General features: G+C 31.0%; 1 protein-coding gene across 1 annotated transcript in view; it reads left to right on the top strand.

The window, feature by feature from the left end:
* Positions 1-2629: 2629 nt before the first annotated feature.
* LOC124371528 (trimethylguanosine synthase-like) overlaps positions 2630-18150 on the top strand; it is a 29784-nt gene continuing 14263 nt past the window's right edge. The window contains 5 exon segments of the mRNA XM_046829880.1: positions 2630-3098; positions 6848-6968; positions 9696-10489; positions 12525-12758; positions 17299-17604. Of these exon segments, the coding sequence (XP_046685836.1) occupies positions 2983-3098; positions 6848-6968; positions 9696-10489; positions 12525-12758; positions 17299-17604 (1571 nt within the window). The 5' untranslated portion in view covers positions 2630-2982.

The following is an 18150-nucleotide window of genomic DNA, read 5'->3' as shown; positions in this document are numbered from 1 at the left end:
AGGGGAGATGACAACATAATGTCTTTATTTTTTTTTAAAATAAAAGATGTTGTAGGTGTTGTACAGACAAATGTTTTTATGTCTGACATGGAAGAAACCTTTTTACAATGCCTGGGAAAAGGTCATGGGTCCAGCGCAAGTAAGATTATTTTGTACATGGCATGTACTAAGAGCGTGGAAAAAGAATTTTTAAACAAAATACAGTTAAAAGAAAAGAAAGATGCTACTTTTAAAATTTTGCAAACTTTGCTACAAGAAAGGGACATAAATACTTTTCATACCCTACTGGAAGGAGCCTTAAAAAAGTTTGATAGTGAACAAGATACTTCTGTCTTCGGCAACTATTTCAAAGATTATTACGTAAAAAACCACCGTTTTTAAGCTTTGGGCGTATTGTTACCGCATGAATGCTGGCATAAAACACAAATATGTTATAGAGAGCTTCAATAAAGTGTTGAAATATTTTTATTTGGAAGGAAAAAAAGTGCAAAGACTGGATAAAACCTTATTTGCTTTACTAAACCTGATTAGGGACAAACTTTTTGACAGCCTAATAAAATTGGAAAAAAGGTTAAAGTAGTTACAAAACTAAAAATTCTACGTAGGACGCCATAAAGAAAGTTATGGGATTGCCGACTTTAACATCATTGCATTGGAAAATGAATGGCAAGTGTTATCTTCTAAAGCACAAGAATTTTATTCAGTGAAAAAAAGTTAAAGAATGCAACTGTTGTGTACTTTTGTGCCTACATTGTAATTCCTGTTTTCATGAATACATTATGCTCGTGTATGGACAATAGTATAAAAAACAACATGTGCAAGCATATCCATTTGGTGGCTCGCTCACTCTGTAGCAAAACCGATGACTCACCTTTGGAAATGTATGAGACTGGGGAATTGAAAATAGACATCGATGATAATACAAATTTAAAAGAGGAAGTATTTAAAAGGAAATTTCATGTGACAAAATCAACACTCCTAATGACGAGGCCCGCACAAAGAGAATATACGACAAAAATGACATCCTGATGCAATATATGACAAGAAAAAAACAACTACTTCAGACCAAAAAGAATATATTGATAAACATTTTTACACAAATGTTAACTACACTAGAGGCAATGGCCACTACTGCGCAGATACAGTTTAAGGTAAGTCCAATCACTTTATGACCAGTTTTTAATTAAACCACTATATTTATTGTTTAGTAGTAAAATTTAAAATTGAATTAAATTTAAAAACAAGTAATAGTAGCTCAAAACTATGCCACGGAAAATTCTGTCAAATTTATCGAATTTATGTTTTAGGAAGAAGAGTGTAACAGGCAACCAGGTAATGGCAATATTACCAAACAAAGGAGTTATGTTTCCACGAAGAAGAAAAAAAAATCCTCGCAGAGAAGCCTCACAGAGGAGAAAAAGTTTGGAGATTTGCCTGGACTTAAGCCTTCTGAGTAACAATGGCAGACTTCAATAAAATTGTATAAAATTTGTATAATTGTATCATAAATCTGTACAGTAATATAATATAATTAGGATAATTTTTGTATTTATTAATTATGTCACGTGCTATGTTAGGTATTTAAGTCAGGTAGTTGTCATTGATTTTGTCATATTTCTATAATTATGTTTTTGGTTAAGTAATTATTAATTTATTTACTACAAATTAAGGACTCACATTATAATATGTTGCTTTTGTCCTATTAATTTGAATATATTCCAATATCACAAAAAGATAACTGGATATGGTTATAATTTATATTTATGGCATTTTATGTATACTGAATTAGCTTTAGACTTTGAAAATTATATAATGTGTTTTTTATTCAAATTTGTTTTATTAAAGCTTAGTTTAAATGGTAGATTTATCGTATTTGAATTTATTTGTTAATTTCATTTGCTTGAGTGTTGTTTTCTTTTGTTTTTCTAAGAAAGTTGGAGCCTCTACACAGGCAGTTCCTTGCCTTTTGAGGTCCTATTTTGTTTTCTTGAATTTTGTTTATTGATGTACCCTAGCTGTATTAAAATAAAAAAAAGACATGTTCATATTTCTTTAATAAAAAGTAACATTGTTTTATTTTTATTCTCATGTAAATTGTGTCTACAAACTAAGGAGCAATGTTTGTGTTTGTGCTTAAGGTATAAATGATGTTTATATAATTTTACTATTGTACATATTTTCAAGAAAATAAATAATTTTTCTATTCTATTCTAGATTATGACATTTTTATTCGTTGTGCACCATCTCACATTTTGTAAAGTATCTTTGGAGTTATAAAGAAAGTTCAATATTAATATAATTAATTCGATATAATTTCTATGTTTTGCAGATATGTTCGGATATAAAACGACTCATTAATTCGGATATAAAACGACTCATTAATTCGGATATAAAAACGACTCATTCATTCGGATATAAAAACGACTCATTAATTCGGATATAAAACGACTCATTAATTCGTAAGATAATAGAAATCAGAAACCGTTCCGAACTGAGGTCGCTATCAGCCGCATGTACAGGGTTTTGTCAGGAATGTTCGGGATTTATCGGTACTGCTCGGCTCTGCCCCCCACTCTTTCTCTCCGCCTGTCACGATCACCCCATTGAAAACAAACTGGAGGAGCTCGTGTGTTGTTGCTGCCGTTGTGCGGATAGGTTGACTGGTTACAAAAACAACAATTCCATGAAAAATCAGATTTTTGTTTGCGAAATTGCTATGTTTGTTCTCAAACGTATTTAATTGTTGAAATTATCCTAAAAGCAACATGATTTCTTTTTAATCTAGACTTGTGAGTTTAATATGAAACAATAATTTTACTATCAGGTCTTGTTTATTTGTGAAAAGTGATTTTTGTGTTGTTTAGTCAATTTTTGTGTGTATATCATCTAATAATTGGTCACTTTCAAGTGTTTAAGTACAACCTGAGTTTTTCGTAAGTATTAAATGAAATTGGGAAAGCCCTAGTATTTAACTTTGAAATCATGTTTGAAGACAACTTGTATGAGCCAATAGCTGAACTTTATCTAACACTTAATGGACAGCCTAGTTTTGAGGACATTTATTGTTTGTGCAGCAGAGTGTTCGTTGAAGGTGCAGAGTAAGTAGTCTAATTTAGGCCTGTAGGTTCCTATAGTTTTTTTTTACTGGTGCGATCTTTAGCTAAAGCCAAGGTTTGGTTATGTGCTTGTTATGTTACGCTACTACCTTAGTTTGTAAGACTCACTTCACTTTTTTTCTGAATTTTCTGAACAGAATATTTCCTTGTTTTACATCCTTGTGGGGTGTCACATGTTGATCTTTTGTGACCATAATTCAATCTTGGGCTGCAGTATAATAACTTAAGCGGCCACCAACAAATCAGATTATGATTATCGAATTATTTGAATCATCGATATACCTATTCATGATTATCCAAACTACTAAAAACAAAATCTTTGACAAAATAACATAATAGATATTTCAAAGAACAATATAGTTTGGCTTGTTTTCAATCTTGGAAATTAACATATAAGTTAAATATTAATATAGGCTAGCCTAATTTACAAATTAAAATATAATATATAATTATAACAAAACAATAATATTTGGGTAGGGTACGATAAGCGGACCCGGTTTTTTATATCGAAGAATATAATCATCAATACCTAATATTCGCATCTCAAATACTACTACTCTAACTTATATCAATCGATATAAAAGTATCTAGCCTATAGTCCTCAATAACAATCACATTTTAAATTAAAATATGAATTTAATATTTACAGTGATCAAACAAATTATAACCAAAATTAGGATAACTGAAGACCATATTTGCTCCTCTCACAGTTACAGTTGTTTCTTTCCCACAAATTTCGCATAATGGGGTTTTTCGGTCCAACATGTTGAAGCCACAAAAAACATGTTTTATCATCTTTCAAAGCAATGTTGAGTAGTTTTCTAAAATTGACTGCCATTTTTAATAATAAAATGTTACTTATGTAAATTTGTAATATTACCTTTCGTTTATTATTTGAAAGTGTTTACAGCTGTTGATATAGCTATTATTTAAGTTCATTGTTCAAAATAATTAATCAGTACCGATTGATTATATCGATGATTATGATTAAGTAATATCGTTTACCAATTTCGATATAAAAAACCGGGTTCGCTTATCGTACCCTACCCTAATTTATTTAATTAGCCTACCTAATGTATTTTCAAGGGTAAATGTGACTGCACACAAAGCAAACAAACAGAACAACAAAATATTACAAAATTAATTATTTATGAATATAGGCTACCCCCTAAAACCATGTTATTTGTCATTTCCACTCTCTTTAACCGTATATGTTATTGTACAGAAGAATGAACAGAATACATTAATAAGGTTGAAATTTTGATGGGTTACTCTGGCTGTCAACCTGACTGATACCTCTTAACTTAAAAAGTGTTTACATATATACATATGTCCTAAGTTTAACTATTAAAATAATTCATCAGTATCAGTTGATTATATTGTTATCATATATAGCTACAGTATAATAAACGGCTACCACCACAATCAAATTATAGATATTTATGATTATCTAAACTACAAAAACCAAAATAAACAGAATTACATTATGCCTATAGGAATTTAAAAGTATAGTATAAATAAGCTGTTTTTATATTTAATATAGTAATCATTTAATGATGAATAAATACCAATTAGGCTATGTGTTTATTAAATGGAAACAAAGTACGTAGTGTAGCATTTTTTACTATCTTGAAGGATAAACGTGTCTGACAGCTTGTGACACAAATAATGTATGTTATCACCATTATTGTACTTCTAAGCTTACTGTGGTCATCTGTAATAGTACAGATGGCCATACCACTACTCAAATATCATGCAAGGTAGGAATACGTCAGACCATGTATCGTATGAACAGGCTTTGCTGGAGTTTCACATTCTCTAGGAGGCAAAAGAGAAATAAAATTGTGTTACCCTCCTGAGTAATAGGCCAACACTCAGTCAAATTCAACGCTTAGACATGCACCATCATAGAACTTTTTGTCTATGTAGAAATGAAGTTTCATTCAAAATAAAGTTAACAAATGAAAGCTTTCTCGTGATAGCCTATCTTGCCTCATGATATATTCACATTCTGTTTATTAAGTTAAGTATCAAAGCAATGTTCAAATAATAAAAGTTTTGGTGAGCTAGGGAGTGAGCTGTTATCAAATTGTTCTAACAATATATAGTTTCCTCTCTATTATTATTTCTTTCAATTCTATGAATAAACATGTCACGTGTTGAAACCGCATATGATCGTACTCAGTTTGATTATAAATTGATTTACTAGATGCTATTTTTTCTAGTTGCCATGGTTAACAAAAATAACCAATGTAAAAATATTTGCTAACCAAGTCCCATCGAGTGACATGCACCATCATTGAACTCAGTGTTCCTCATATAAAATGAAACTTCATGCAAACTTTCAAGTTTATATGGGTGAAATCCTTTTTGGATATCATGAGGACAGACAGACAGAAATGAAATTTTCCAGCCTTTCAAGTGACAGGCTTCGCTAATGCTCAGCCATGAAATTATTTTATTTTGTTGAATTAGTTTTGAACAATATTGCTATTCAGTACATTACAAACAGCTGGCAATTATTAAAATTGTAAATCACTTTTATTAGAATGTATTTTTTTTATTCTATAACTCTGGTATAATTTCTAATTTATAATTTTGTTCCCTGATTTAATTGTGGTGGTAGCCATTTACTATAATGCAGCATTTTTTGTTAATATTAATATAAAAACCAGGTCCGCTTATCGTACTCTACTCTTAGTTGTCTTCGTATTGTTCAGTAAAGTTTCGGTTAAAAATTTACGTATTATAGGTCTAATTAAGGAAGACTAAGGAATCTCCTAAGTACATGTAAAGATTTTTTTATCTTGATGGTCTTTTCTCCCTTTTTGTCTTGCACTAACATTAACACTATTTGAGTCTGCCACTAGGCTACTTTGCACTAAACAATTTTAAAACTCATATGAATTGGACTTGTAATTATTTACCCTAATTAATTTTGTGTGATTTATGATAAGACTTCCACTCTATTGTCTTTAAATTGAAACATTTTTAGTGATGTGTCTTCTGCACCAGTGAATTTGTTGGATTTTCTCTTGGATTTTAAGTTGTCAGCGTATATTAATAAGGTTTGCTCTAGGTTGTCATGTGTATTTCATCTGGAAAATAAAGAACAATACAAGGACTAGCCAATTCATTAAAACTAGGGCACGATTTAAAAATAAATACAAACAGAATATGTAAGAAATTCTTCACTACAAAATAAAGTTGGAAACTTTAAATTTATAAATAAAATACCAATAGAAAAAATATCCTCTAAAAATGAAGTTCAACAAGATCCATCACCATTAAATAATAATAAAAAAAGTAACAGAAACCATTAAGAAACTTCGGAAATATAAATAATAAACCTGAAACAAATTTTTCAGACTTACAGTTAAAATATGATACCCTGTTAATAGAAAATAAGTTTTAAATATTCCCTCTGGCTCCGTCATAAGAAAGGTAGATTTTACATGAGGCTGTCAACTAGAAGATGCATTGTTAGTTTATGAACTTAAACCTGTGGTCAAAAAGTGATAGATGAGGCGAAACATTGGTAGTTAAGGGTGGAGCATATTAATCTGCAATGGTTACTTCTTTAATAGCTCATATCTAATAAAGATTTGGTCGATTTCTGACATAATTTTATTATGTAAATTATGACATAGTGTTGTCATATTGACACTAATTTACAGTTTTATTCTGTAGCTGTCAGTAAAAATGTTTTAAGACTCATTGTAATTTTGCAGAGGGAAGGGTGAACGACGAGAGACAGTGGGCGAGGAGGAGGTGTCAGAGACAGTGAGCACGGTTCGGTTTTGCAACTCTTCAAGTGAATCTCAACCTGTCCAGACACCCAAAAAAAGTCATGTAAGGAGTAATAGTTAACTCATATATAATAAAAAATATCATTTAAGAATTAGGAGTAATAACTCTTTTACTTCCAATTGTCCTGAAGTCAAAAGATGTATTTATTAATTTGTATAATCATTGTAAAACAGGTGATCATATAAATTACTGTAATCCTAAAATATTAGTTTAAAAAGCAATAGCAAAATGTCAATAATTCTTTACATAGAAAATAATAACTATTATATATTCGAAATAATAGATCGTTAATTAATATTTAAAAATATTAATAAAACTTTGGAATAATAAGTAGTGTTCTAGTAAAGTTTAAGATAAATCTAATTGTCAAATTTCTTAAAACTCAATTCACTGTCTCTCATTGTTTATTTAAGGTTTTAATTCCATTTTTCGTGTAAATTTAAAATTAAATATTTTATAACTAATGAACCAATAATTTGTATATTATGCCAAATTATAGCAAAATCCATCAGGATGAATCCTGCATGTCTACTTCATATAATATACTTTATCCCACAGTTTTTCAGTGATTTTTAAACAATCAAGTGTTCTATTAAGTGCTTTTAGCAAAAACAATATTTTATCCATAACATTCTTTATAAATTAAAGAATCAGCCTAAAAATATTGTTTTCTTAAAACTGTGAAGTTAGAAATTTATGCATAGATGGGTTTATAATTAAAATTAAAAAAGCCAAATGCTATACCAGTGTATCTTGAAGACATTCTATTATTTTGTTTCTATTTCTGAATCACTGTAAATCGTTCTTGTGATAGCTAACAACAACTATAGCAATCTTTTAGATTTTTCTGCTTTATTTGTTTGTTGAGCTCTACATTTATTTACTATGTATCGCACCATAGATATTTGTGTTGTACTATAGGATTTTATACAAAAAGTCTCTCTCCGATTTTAATTTATGAACCGATGACAATTTTCAGATCTCCTGTGAGTATATGTAATTTTTTGATGAATTTAAAAGTGGCCCCCTCTCTAAAAATGGACTCTCCAGTTATCCCGTATTGTGGTAGAGAGAAGGGGTAATTTTGAAATCCATAAAAAAAACATCCTCATTAATAAATGCATTGAGTCTGTTTCTTTTCCCAATATTGCCAAATAGCGTTGGGAATTGTAGCTGGCAAACTATTTATAAAAAAATGTGCACACATAATATTTGCTTAAAATCTAAGATGAAAGAATAAAAGACGTGTTTTTAATTATTCATTTTGAACTAGATTTTTTCAACCACCTAGCTATAAAATATATTTTAAATATCACTGTTTTAACTGAGTATAGGTGATCATAGAATTTACATTTGGGAGTGCCGATGGCCGAGTGGTCTAAGACGTTGGTCTTTGAGTCTGAGTTAGAGATAGCGCAGGTTCGAATCCTGTCTGTGACCGTTGCACTTTTTATCAGTACCATCAACCTTGTACTGTATCGACTCTCCCCCTTATTCTGTTTGATAAGATCCTCGCACAGGCCAGTGGCCCATGAGGACGGACAGAATAAGGCTTGCAAAGGGATCGGTCTCTCCTTTTTTTTTTTTTTAAAAAAAAGTATAAATCGTAATCATATGTAATAAGGTAAACTTAAACATGTTCATGGTATTTGATTAATTTATTCACAGGCAAAACTATAGAAATTGATGATTGCTGAATCCCATGACAATGCCATAATCTAAGGATGAAAAGGTAATGTTGTAAGTATTAGTACATATAGCAAGCATGCTGTGAACGGCTGCCATTTTCTGCTCAGTTGTCTGTTTGAGGTTAGGTTTGCCCCATTTTAGTCTTACTAATAAATACCTTTAATTTGATGTGCAAACCACAACCTATGCCTACATTTAAAAGTTTTTTTCTGACTCCTTGTGAGTTGTACCTGTAAGGAAGTAGTGGTCACTGGATATGTGTTAAATTAGATTTATGTACAAGAAGGTATCAATTTTTGTAGCTCTATCAAAAATTGCTTAAAAAAAAATACTAAACCATTCCGGGACTTTATTGACCCTTCAAAGAAAATATAATTTTTCAGTATGTATTAGTTAATCAAGCCTTTGTGTTTTAGGTTTATGATTAGTTTGAACTAATGTTGAAGTGTCTGTGTAAAAAAAACAGAAATACATTCTATATTATGTACAAATTATTAATACCTACCATTAACAAGAATGGCCAAATACAGTACCCAGTGGAACACCAATTTCTTATAATTTGAAACTCTGATTTTATTTATTGCTACTTTGATCATTGAACAACCATCAGTTTCCTAAATACCTGTATGAATTCATCAGCTCCAACTCCATATTTGGTTTCTGTAAACAAAGCAGTTATGTTTGATGGTTTATTGTTTATCAAATTGCACATGGTCAATATTGATGGTCTGATTAATAAAGCTTTGATATAAGAATTATTTTTACTGTTCTGCTAGAAGTGTGCACTTAATATACCAAGTCTTCTTCTCAAAATGTACATTTTTATATATATAAGTAATTTACAAAGAAGAGAAAATGTGTACTTCTGGTATTCATCCCAATAGTTATAGTCTCTCGGCTTTGTATTAGGTAAGAGATATTACCTATACATTGGTCTTACAAGAAAACTAACTCGGTGACTAATAGGCTAAACTGACTGTTAATGTGCCAAGTGCGGGTATACTTATATTGTGTAAGGATTTATATAAATTTAAGAAATGTTCTTTGTTAGCCATTTCTTCAAGTTAGTCGTTGTTACAGGAGGAGACTGTGAGCTGCTATTGTAGTGCGTCTCACTACTCTACAGACGAGCACGATAGTCTACGAGACAGTGGCACTCTACATCACAGCGACAGTGGGGCAGACCTGTCGGAGAGTTCCAGAGATCTGGATTGGGAGCGGTACTGGACTTTGCATGGAGAGAGACTCATTTGGGAGAGCTGGATAGCCAAGTACGGCTCTTATGTGGACCCTAGCTATCTCACGGAGAACAACGAGCAGGGTCCTGCAGAGGGGGAGGACGCTTCTTTTTGCTGCCAGGGTGATGGCCGAGCCACCGATCCTAACAGGAGAACCTCATTCACTGGTCTGTTGGACAGTGTAAGGCAAGGTGAGAGCAAACCTGTCTTGGATGACCATCGGAGATTTGTCGATGCCGTGAAACCTGCTGAAGAGTCGACCCCACAAATTCTAGTTGAGAATGTCCGAAGTGATATCGATGAACTTTTGTCTCGTCGGTTCTCAGATATTTCGGAAACAGCAAAATCACTCTCGGGCAGAAGTGAGGACTCGAATTTGGATGAAACAGACCGATTGCGACTAAATGTATTTAGCCGATGTTCGGGCAGCAGTGCTCCACTGTCAGCAACGACAGACTCCATGACCAATGTCACCCGGATCACACTGTCCTCATCCGATTCAAGTTGTGGTGTAGATGACTCATCCGCTAAGAGCAGCTCTGTTCTGTCTTCAGATTCTAACAGCTCTGTGGACCAGCAGTGGCAAAGTCTCTGGGCTGAACACTTCAATGAGCAGTATTACTTCCACTATAACAGGTGCTATAAACTGTTTAAGATCCTATTTGATCTCTGGTTAGCTTGTAGCTATTTTGTATGAGAGATTTGATTTCAAATCTCAAGAAAGAACAAACTAAGTTCAGATTACTATCCTTAAAAAATGATTGTTTTCTATATCCCCAAATTAGTGGTTATTTGCTCTATACTGGTATTGGCATACATCTTTTAGCCATTTGCTAAGATTGCTGTAAAACTACGTTATTACTAAAACTTCAATTAATATATGACTCAGTAATGTGATTGTTTCTAGGCCTATTTAAAACCTCAAATTATTGTTTTCTAGGTCAAAATCAACTATTTTACTCTACAAACAAGGATCTGCAAGTGACTCCTGTCAAAACTAGGCATTGACTTAGCCTATAACAGTTGTTCTACCACTTGGTCTATTACCACTTTGGAATTCACTATCTTAGGTGGCAACACTTTATCGCCATGATCTCTTCATTTGTTATAATGATGAATTCAAATATTTTGTTATTTAGCAATTGTATTTGATTACATTAACTGAGTGTTATCTTGGAAAAGAATTGAGTAGACTTGGACTCTTGGCGATGTTCCACAGCTTTCATTTTATCTCTCCATCTGACAACACCACTGACACACATTGTTAATCTTTATATCTAATCCATACAAAGCTCCTGTTGAATTTCAGTTGCTTTGAGATTTTTGCTAGTAAAAATCTTATAACTGAATGTGTGTAAGGGAATTTCCTCCAGTTGTCTCATTCAATTAGATTATTTACTGGAAACAGCAACAAATGGTGTTATCTTCTCACACTTGTAGTCTGATTTGTACAGTACTAATCTAATATGTGCATTAATACAGTAGCATTCAGGTCTCCCCACTACTTTTTACACTTCAAGAAAACGAAGGTTGTTTTCTGTACCTACAGTAAAGTCTTTTTGTAAATTAAATAATGATAAAATTTTATGCTATAGTACATAATCTTAAATTATAGTTCCATTCATTGTTGCTATAGTCATATTTATTATAATACAGTATTCATCACAATAATGTAGAATAATATTTGTAGTGAATGAAGATTGTTGGAGCATTGGAATATTTTGAATTAATACCACTAGTGAATTACAAAACAAATTCCAATATTAATTTAATTTTACAAGGCCTCTCGGAATCATTGATTAAATTAATGTTGGAATTTATTTGGTAATTCACTAGTAGTATTAATATTTGTAGTTGTTTGTTACAGTTGTAGTTATTACGGTAAAACCCCGATTAACTGAACTCAGATTAAGCAGGTTCCATGAATGATAAAATGTATATAAATATCTGATCGAAATAGTTTATATTCAACTGCAGACACTACTCAAACCCTCTGCCTCTACCTCTGGACAGAAGAGTGTGTGCGTCGCATTGCTGTAGCAAAAAAAAAGAAACTGGGGTTTTACTATATTATAGTTAAATAGAACTGTCAAATTTTTATAGTGAATACAAAGTTTGATGTACTACAAATTCAGTTACTTTTATTTTTTAAAACATTACAGTTTTATTCTATACAGATTTGTTTACCACACAACACAATTTACATTGTGTTAATTTTTACCATTGTGTTTTTTGAGATTAAGTATAAGAGAGGACTTTGTAGTACTAACTGCACCTCCAATGAAACCAAGTTTAATGTAGTTTAATTTCCATGTCAATTTATTAAAAAAATCCTAAACATTTACCCCATAATTAATGTCATGTAAAGGGTGTAAAAGGGGAGTCTACATTAACAGGTTTTTACAAAGTTTCTTCAGTGGATTTAATGAAAAGAAACTTGCAAAATACTTGTATTACAGATAATTACAATTAAAAGAGTATACTAAAAACAATATATACAGCTTATTTAGTGAGGAAAAGTTATGAATAACTATTTCAGTAGTACAAAATAAATGATAATGTTCATTCAGGCTACCTAAAAGAGAGTTATTATTATTTTTAGATTGATGAATTACATAAATTTCTATTTTATATTTGACTTTGCCTGTAAGTGTGGTGTTTGTTTCGGAAGATTCACAGAGAGACATAAGAAGAAGGACTGCAGTGAGGAGGTGAAGAGTGATTCAGGGCTTACAGCGGATGACATCAAAGTATCACACGAGTTAAATGACATCAAGGCCGAGCCACAACACCAGGAGTCTATCGACGACGTTGGCAGCATTGACAGTGTCTCTGAGAGTGAACAGTCCCAAGCGCATCTTGCAGAGGGAGACAAGTCCATCAAAAAAAGCGCCCAGAAACAGAGGTAAGTCCTTCTTCTTAGAATGGAAACTTATATAACCTCGATTAACCTTCTCCCGGTTGAATTATCGCAACATGCCTCTGGCACTACCGGTTTAAATTGATTGAACCTTTCTGTTGTGAGAAAACACAATCGTGTTTTTTTTTTTTAATTTTAACAACATTGTTCTAACAAAATTGTTATATATTATACATTATTGTAAATGTTATAAAATATTCTATACTATTTATAGTGGTATTTGAAAAGTTATTAAGCCTATAAGGTAAACTAAATCGAAATAAATACTCGTTTGTACAAGAAATTTTGTTGCCATCTTTAAATAAAAATAAAACTATCTCTTATATGACGCATATCCAGAAAGTAAATGTACTGAGGCTCTTACGGCCGGAGGAATTTTTTCCTACATGTTGGCTACACCGCCATGTAGCCTGATTCCACCCCTCACAAATAAATGATAAATAATAATAATAAATAAATGAATTTATTTCCAATTCGTAACAAACAAATATAAAAATACATATACATTGATTGGAAATTAACTGGCCACTGTATCAAGTTATGTGACCAGTTTTGATAAGAAAAATATTTTAGAGAACACATATAAAATAAAAATGAGTCTAGCATGTACTTAAAAAAAAAAAAAAAAAAATAGAAACAAAACAAAAAATAAAAAAAAGAAGTAAAAGAAAAAAAAAAAAACAGACAAATAAGAAAATAAATAAAAAAAAGAAAAAAAAAAAAAAAAAAAAATAAAAAAAATAAATAAAAAAAACAAAAACAAAAATACAAAGAAAAAAATAAATAAAAAAAAAAATAAAAAAAAAAAAAAAAAAAATTTCAAAAACGAAAGAAAGAAAAAAAAAAAAAAAAAAAAAACGAGAAAGAACATAAAAGAATAAAAAAAAAATAAAAAACAAGAAATAAAAAAAAAGAGAAAAAAAAAAAAAAAACAAAAGGGCAAAAAAAAAAAAAAAAAAAAAAAGGAAAGGAATAAAAAAAAAAAAAATAAAAAAAAAACAAAAAAAAAAAAAAAAAAAATAAAAAAAAAAAAAAAAAAAAGCAAAAAAAAAAAACGAATAAAAAAAAAAAAAAAAAAATAAACAAAAAAAAAAAAAAAGAAAAAAAAAAATAAACAAAACAAGAACAAAAAAAAACAAAAAAAAAAAAAAAAGAAGAAAAAATAACAAAAAAAAAAAAAAAAAAAAAAAAAAAAAAAAAAAGAAAAAAAAACCAAAGAACAGAAAAAACAAAAATAAAAAACAAAAAAAAAAAAAACATTCGCCACCTCTGCGTGTTGATTACATATTCTAAAATTAAATTTTATGGAATGTATTCAAAATAATCTTAAAAACTTTACAAACATAATTCCTTTAACGGTGTAGTATAAAACAAACAGGAGAGAAAGCATAAAAAAGAAAAAAAAAAATCAAAATAGGGGACAAAAACAAAACAGCAAATTATTGTCTATTACATTACGTCTAAGAGTAACCTATGTCTTGTGCATTGAAAGCCAAGTTAATTGATTTTTTACAAAAAGTTTTCTAAAATTAGCTGCATCTTTTTATATCAAGTGGAAGAAAATTAAAATATTTCGGACCTAAATAAGTAATTGAATGTTTTTTTAAAAAATGGTTTTGTTCACTTTTGGTAGTCTGTAATTTCTATTATGTGCGAATCTTGTTGCGTATATATAAATTATTGGTTCCTAAGTACCACTTTCTGACAAAAAACAATCTTCAATACTTTAAAAATGAATAGATGCTGAATAGGCAAAATCTTTAATTGGCTATAAAGAGGGAAAAGAGCTTCTTCTTTTTGCCTTCTTTAAAATTGATTCCTTAAGAAAAAGTTTTGTGTTGTTCTTAATCTGTTATTAAAAAAGTTTATAAGTTCACCCCAACTCAGTATGCCCTTACTGTAATCTGGAATTAATTAGTGCAAAATAAAGAGATCCTTAACCAATTCAATGCTACAAAAATTTCTTAAAAAATAAAATCTTTCTAATAGTGATGTAATTTTCTTATGTAGAATGGAAATAGGTTCTTCAAAAGTAAATTTTGTATCCAATGTAATTCCTAAATATTTGAAAGTGTTTGCTTTTTCTAAATGGTTGGCAATTACAAAAGGAATCATGTTGCAAGACTGCAGTATGGAATGTTTACAGGACACTGGCAATTCAAAATTTTGAAAACTGAAATTTAAAAATTTAGATTGTTTACATTAACTTGCATTTTGTTATGAAGGCACCATATTACGAATAATAATTAGGTCACTATTTATTTGTTCGCTAATAGTTAATTCATTCTCCTGTGAGTAAAAAAATGGCTATATCATCCGCAAAAGCTGTATTTTCACGTTAAAAATTCCAATGATTAAAAATCATTTATAAAATATTAAAAATTAAGACAGCAGATACACCAGATCCCTGCGGACCCACAGATTCAACCGTTTCTAGTTGAGCTGAAGGTATCTGTGAATTCTTTACTTGTTGTTTTCGATTTGTAATGGAGAGTCCTAAACCAATCCAAGCAAAATTACTCTAATTCGTGCATATTCTAACTTGCTTTAATAGAATTTCGTGGTCAACCAAATCAATTGCTTTCTTGAATATCTATAAAAAGTCCTCTGTACATTTTAATCTGGAATTCAAACTGCTTTAAATGTTTTCTGTTATGTAAGTTAAATGCGTTCTGTAGATTTTCCTTTACGAAATACCCAAATGGTCGTTTACGAAAAAAATTCAAATTGTCTAATATTTTAGCAGTCTTTTGACCATTATTTTTTCAAAGTGTTAGAGAAACAGAAAGCAAAATAAATGGGTCTTATATTGTCCAATTGAAAAGAATTTTTTTTCTTTTAAAATTGGAAACAACTGATACTTAAAACTTCAACTTTTCAGGGAAAAATGCCCTGTGCTATAAATCTAATGTTGATTAAAAACCAGTATTGGAGCGATTTCATCTATAATGAATTTTAACAAGCCTCAACACTAATTTATCAAAAACCTGTTGATTTTTGTATTCTTTTAAATTTTTCACTGGCATGTATTATTTCATTTAGATCAGTTGGTCTATCAAAAATGATTTGCAGATACTGAACGGACAATGTGGAAGAGTAACTGTGGGTGACAAAACAGAACTGTACAATGGTCGGTCGACCTGGACAGAGAGAAGGTTATTTGTTTTACTCGTCTACGATGACGCTTGGTTCTGCCGTGAATGTTCCGTTCTTGGCAATTCAATGCGCTCTACTTTTTTGTTGGAGGGTCACTCCTGTCAGACTATTAATTACTTTCTCACTGTTGTGATTACATTTCCACTGCAACCTTTCAATTTTTCTTGCATAAAAAGTATTTTTTGTGGAAAGAAACCTGAGTGCTGAGGTCTGAACAAAATTTGTTAAAGTAATTTTTTTTTAAAAACGTGGTCATTAAAGGTCTACTTTTACAAATTTTGAATAGTTTCTTTCTCTTTTTGAATTTTATTCCAAAATTTGTGTTAATCCAGGACTCAATGACTTAGCCTTTCAATAATTTGTGACAAAACTATTAAATGTTTTACTACAGCTATCTACAATTTTAATTACAAAATCATGGAATTTTACGATAACATAATATTACATCTCTTTCTGAATAAAACTTCTTCCCAACTAGAGTACTTTGAGACAACGAGACCAGTTTGAGATAAGTATTTTGATAACAGTTGTGACAGTATATTTGGTGCACAATATCAATCCAATCTCCCTCCCAAGTGCAAAATACACATTGTTACCTTGTTTGAGAGAAATAAACTTCGGTTGTGGTTTATAATGAAGTAAAAACTGCATAATTCCAAATGATTGAGTGGAGAAATTATCTCCATGGAGTTTGTAGTGTCTCAAAAACTCTTTTTTTTTCTTTTTTTTCCTTTCCTGAGGGAAGAGGACAGTTTGTCCCCGCGCTTAGTCCTAAAAAGGACCTTTGCGCCTCCCTTACTTTAATTTTGTGCCCTCAAAAACTCTTGCCTGGCCCACACTCGATTTAACTTGTCAGCTGTTTTGGGACCCACCACATGGACAGTTTTCAATATCTGACGTTTTACTGTATGAAATGGTTTCGTGTAGCAGAGTTCTGGAGATTTGCGGAAATATTGCAAAAAGTCTATTCATGGTCAATCTTGAATTATGGAGTGCATTATACATTTTTTCCCCGAATTTCAATCACAAAATTATAGGTCTTCCACTCTTCTAATCATCATGCTCAGATGTACAACTGTTTTTAAAATCGCGCCACCACTTTAGCATACTTGTATCTCGTTATAAACCTTAACCAGAGTTTTTCCCTTCTAAATGAGATAACGAATTACACCACGTATTTCGCACTTGATGGGAGATTGAATTGAACATTTTCACAAAACTTATTGTCGCATTGACAGTTCTCAACGTAATGATCTCGAACCGGTGTCATTGCGGATGACTATTTTAAATGTTACTTATTAATTTAAACATATCTGTTGTTGAAGATTGTGAATAAAGATCATTTATTAATTGAAAGTTTGCACGATAGGCTGCTCTCAGTAGGGTACTTGCTGCAGCAGCTGAAGGCCATGTCTGTTGAACCGACGGAGAGGATACAGGAGGAGGACGAGACTCTGAATTCCATGTCCCGACCTTCCACTATGGAGAGTGTCAGGAACACAGAGGCCGGGAAGATCAATGACCTGGAGAACCATGCTGAGGGTGAAGAACAAGGTAACATAGAGAACCCTGTTGAGGATGAAGAGCAAGACAACACAGAAAATCCTGTGGAGGATGAGGAACAAGATAATGCAGAGGACGATTCCGTCAATGTCAGGCACGGGGTGAAGAGAAGGTAAGACTTAAAACGTTAACAGTGGTATTGTTTGTCACTACAATAACACTAACAGCTGAGTGGACTGATGTACAATTTTTGATTTAAATTTAAATATTACTAAATGTTAATGAAAACACTATTTTTCCAAATTGTTTTTTTTTTGGACAAAGCCTTTCGAAACCAAAGGTTTCATCTTCAGGCAACTCCACAAATAAATATTTACATATTGTTTGTTACAATTAATATTAAAATAACATATGGTGTAAATATGCAAATACAAACATTTTGGAAATATTTCAGCCAGTATGAAAAATTAGATTTGGCTACAGTTTAATTTTTGAATAAATTGAGAAGAAAGAAGACTGGAATTTTCAATAGGCCTATATATATTTATATATTGTCATTTCAGATACCTGGCAGAATGCACAAGTTTAAAAGTCAAAGCCATTGAAATATTATTTGTTTTACAAAGAAAACTCCTAAGTGAATTATTATTGATTTTATTTAATTGTTCAGATATGTTGTAAAATTATAGTATAGATAAGTAATAAGTCTTGCTGCAAG

This window comes from Homalodisca vitripennis, unplaced genomic scaffold (assembly GCF_021130785.1).
Source record: "Homalodisca vitripennis isolate AUS2020 unplaced genomic scaffold, UT_GWSS_2.1 ScUCBcl_1555;HRSCAF=5328, whole genome shotgun sequence".
Lineage (NCBI taxonomy): Eukaryota > Metazoa > Arthropoda > Insecta > Hemiptera > Cicadellidae > Homalodisca > Homalodisca vitripennis.
Note: the sequence above shows the minus strand (reverse complement) of the source record. Positions and strands in the feature narration are given on the sequence as shown.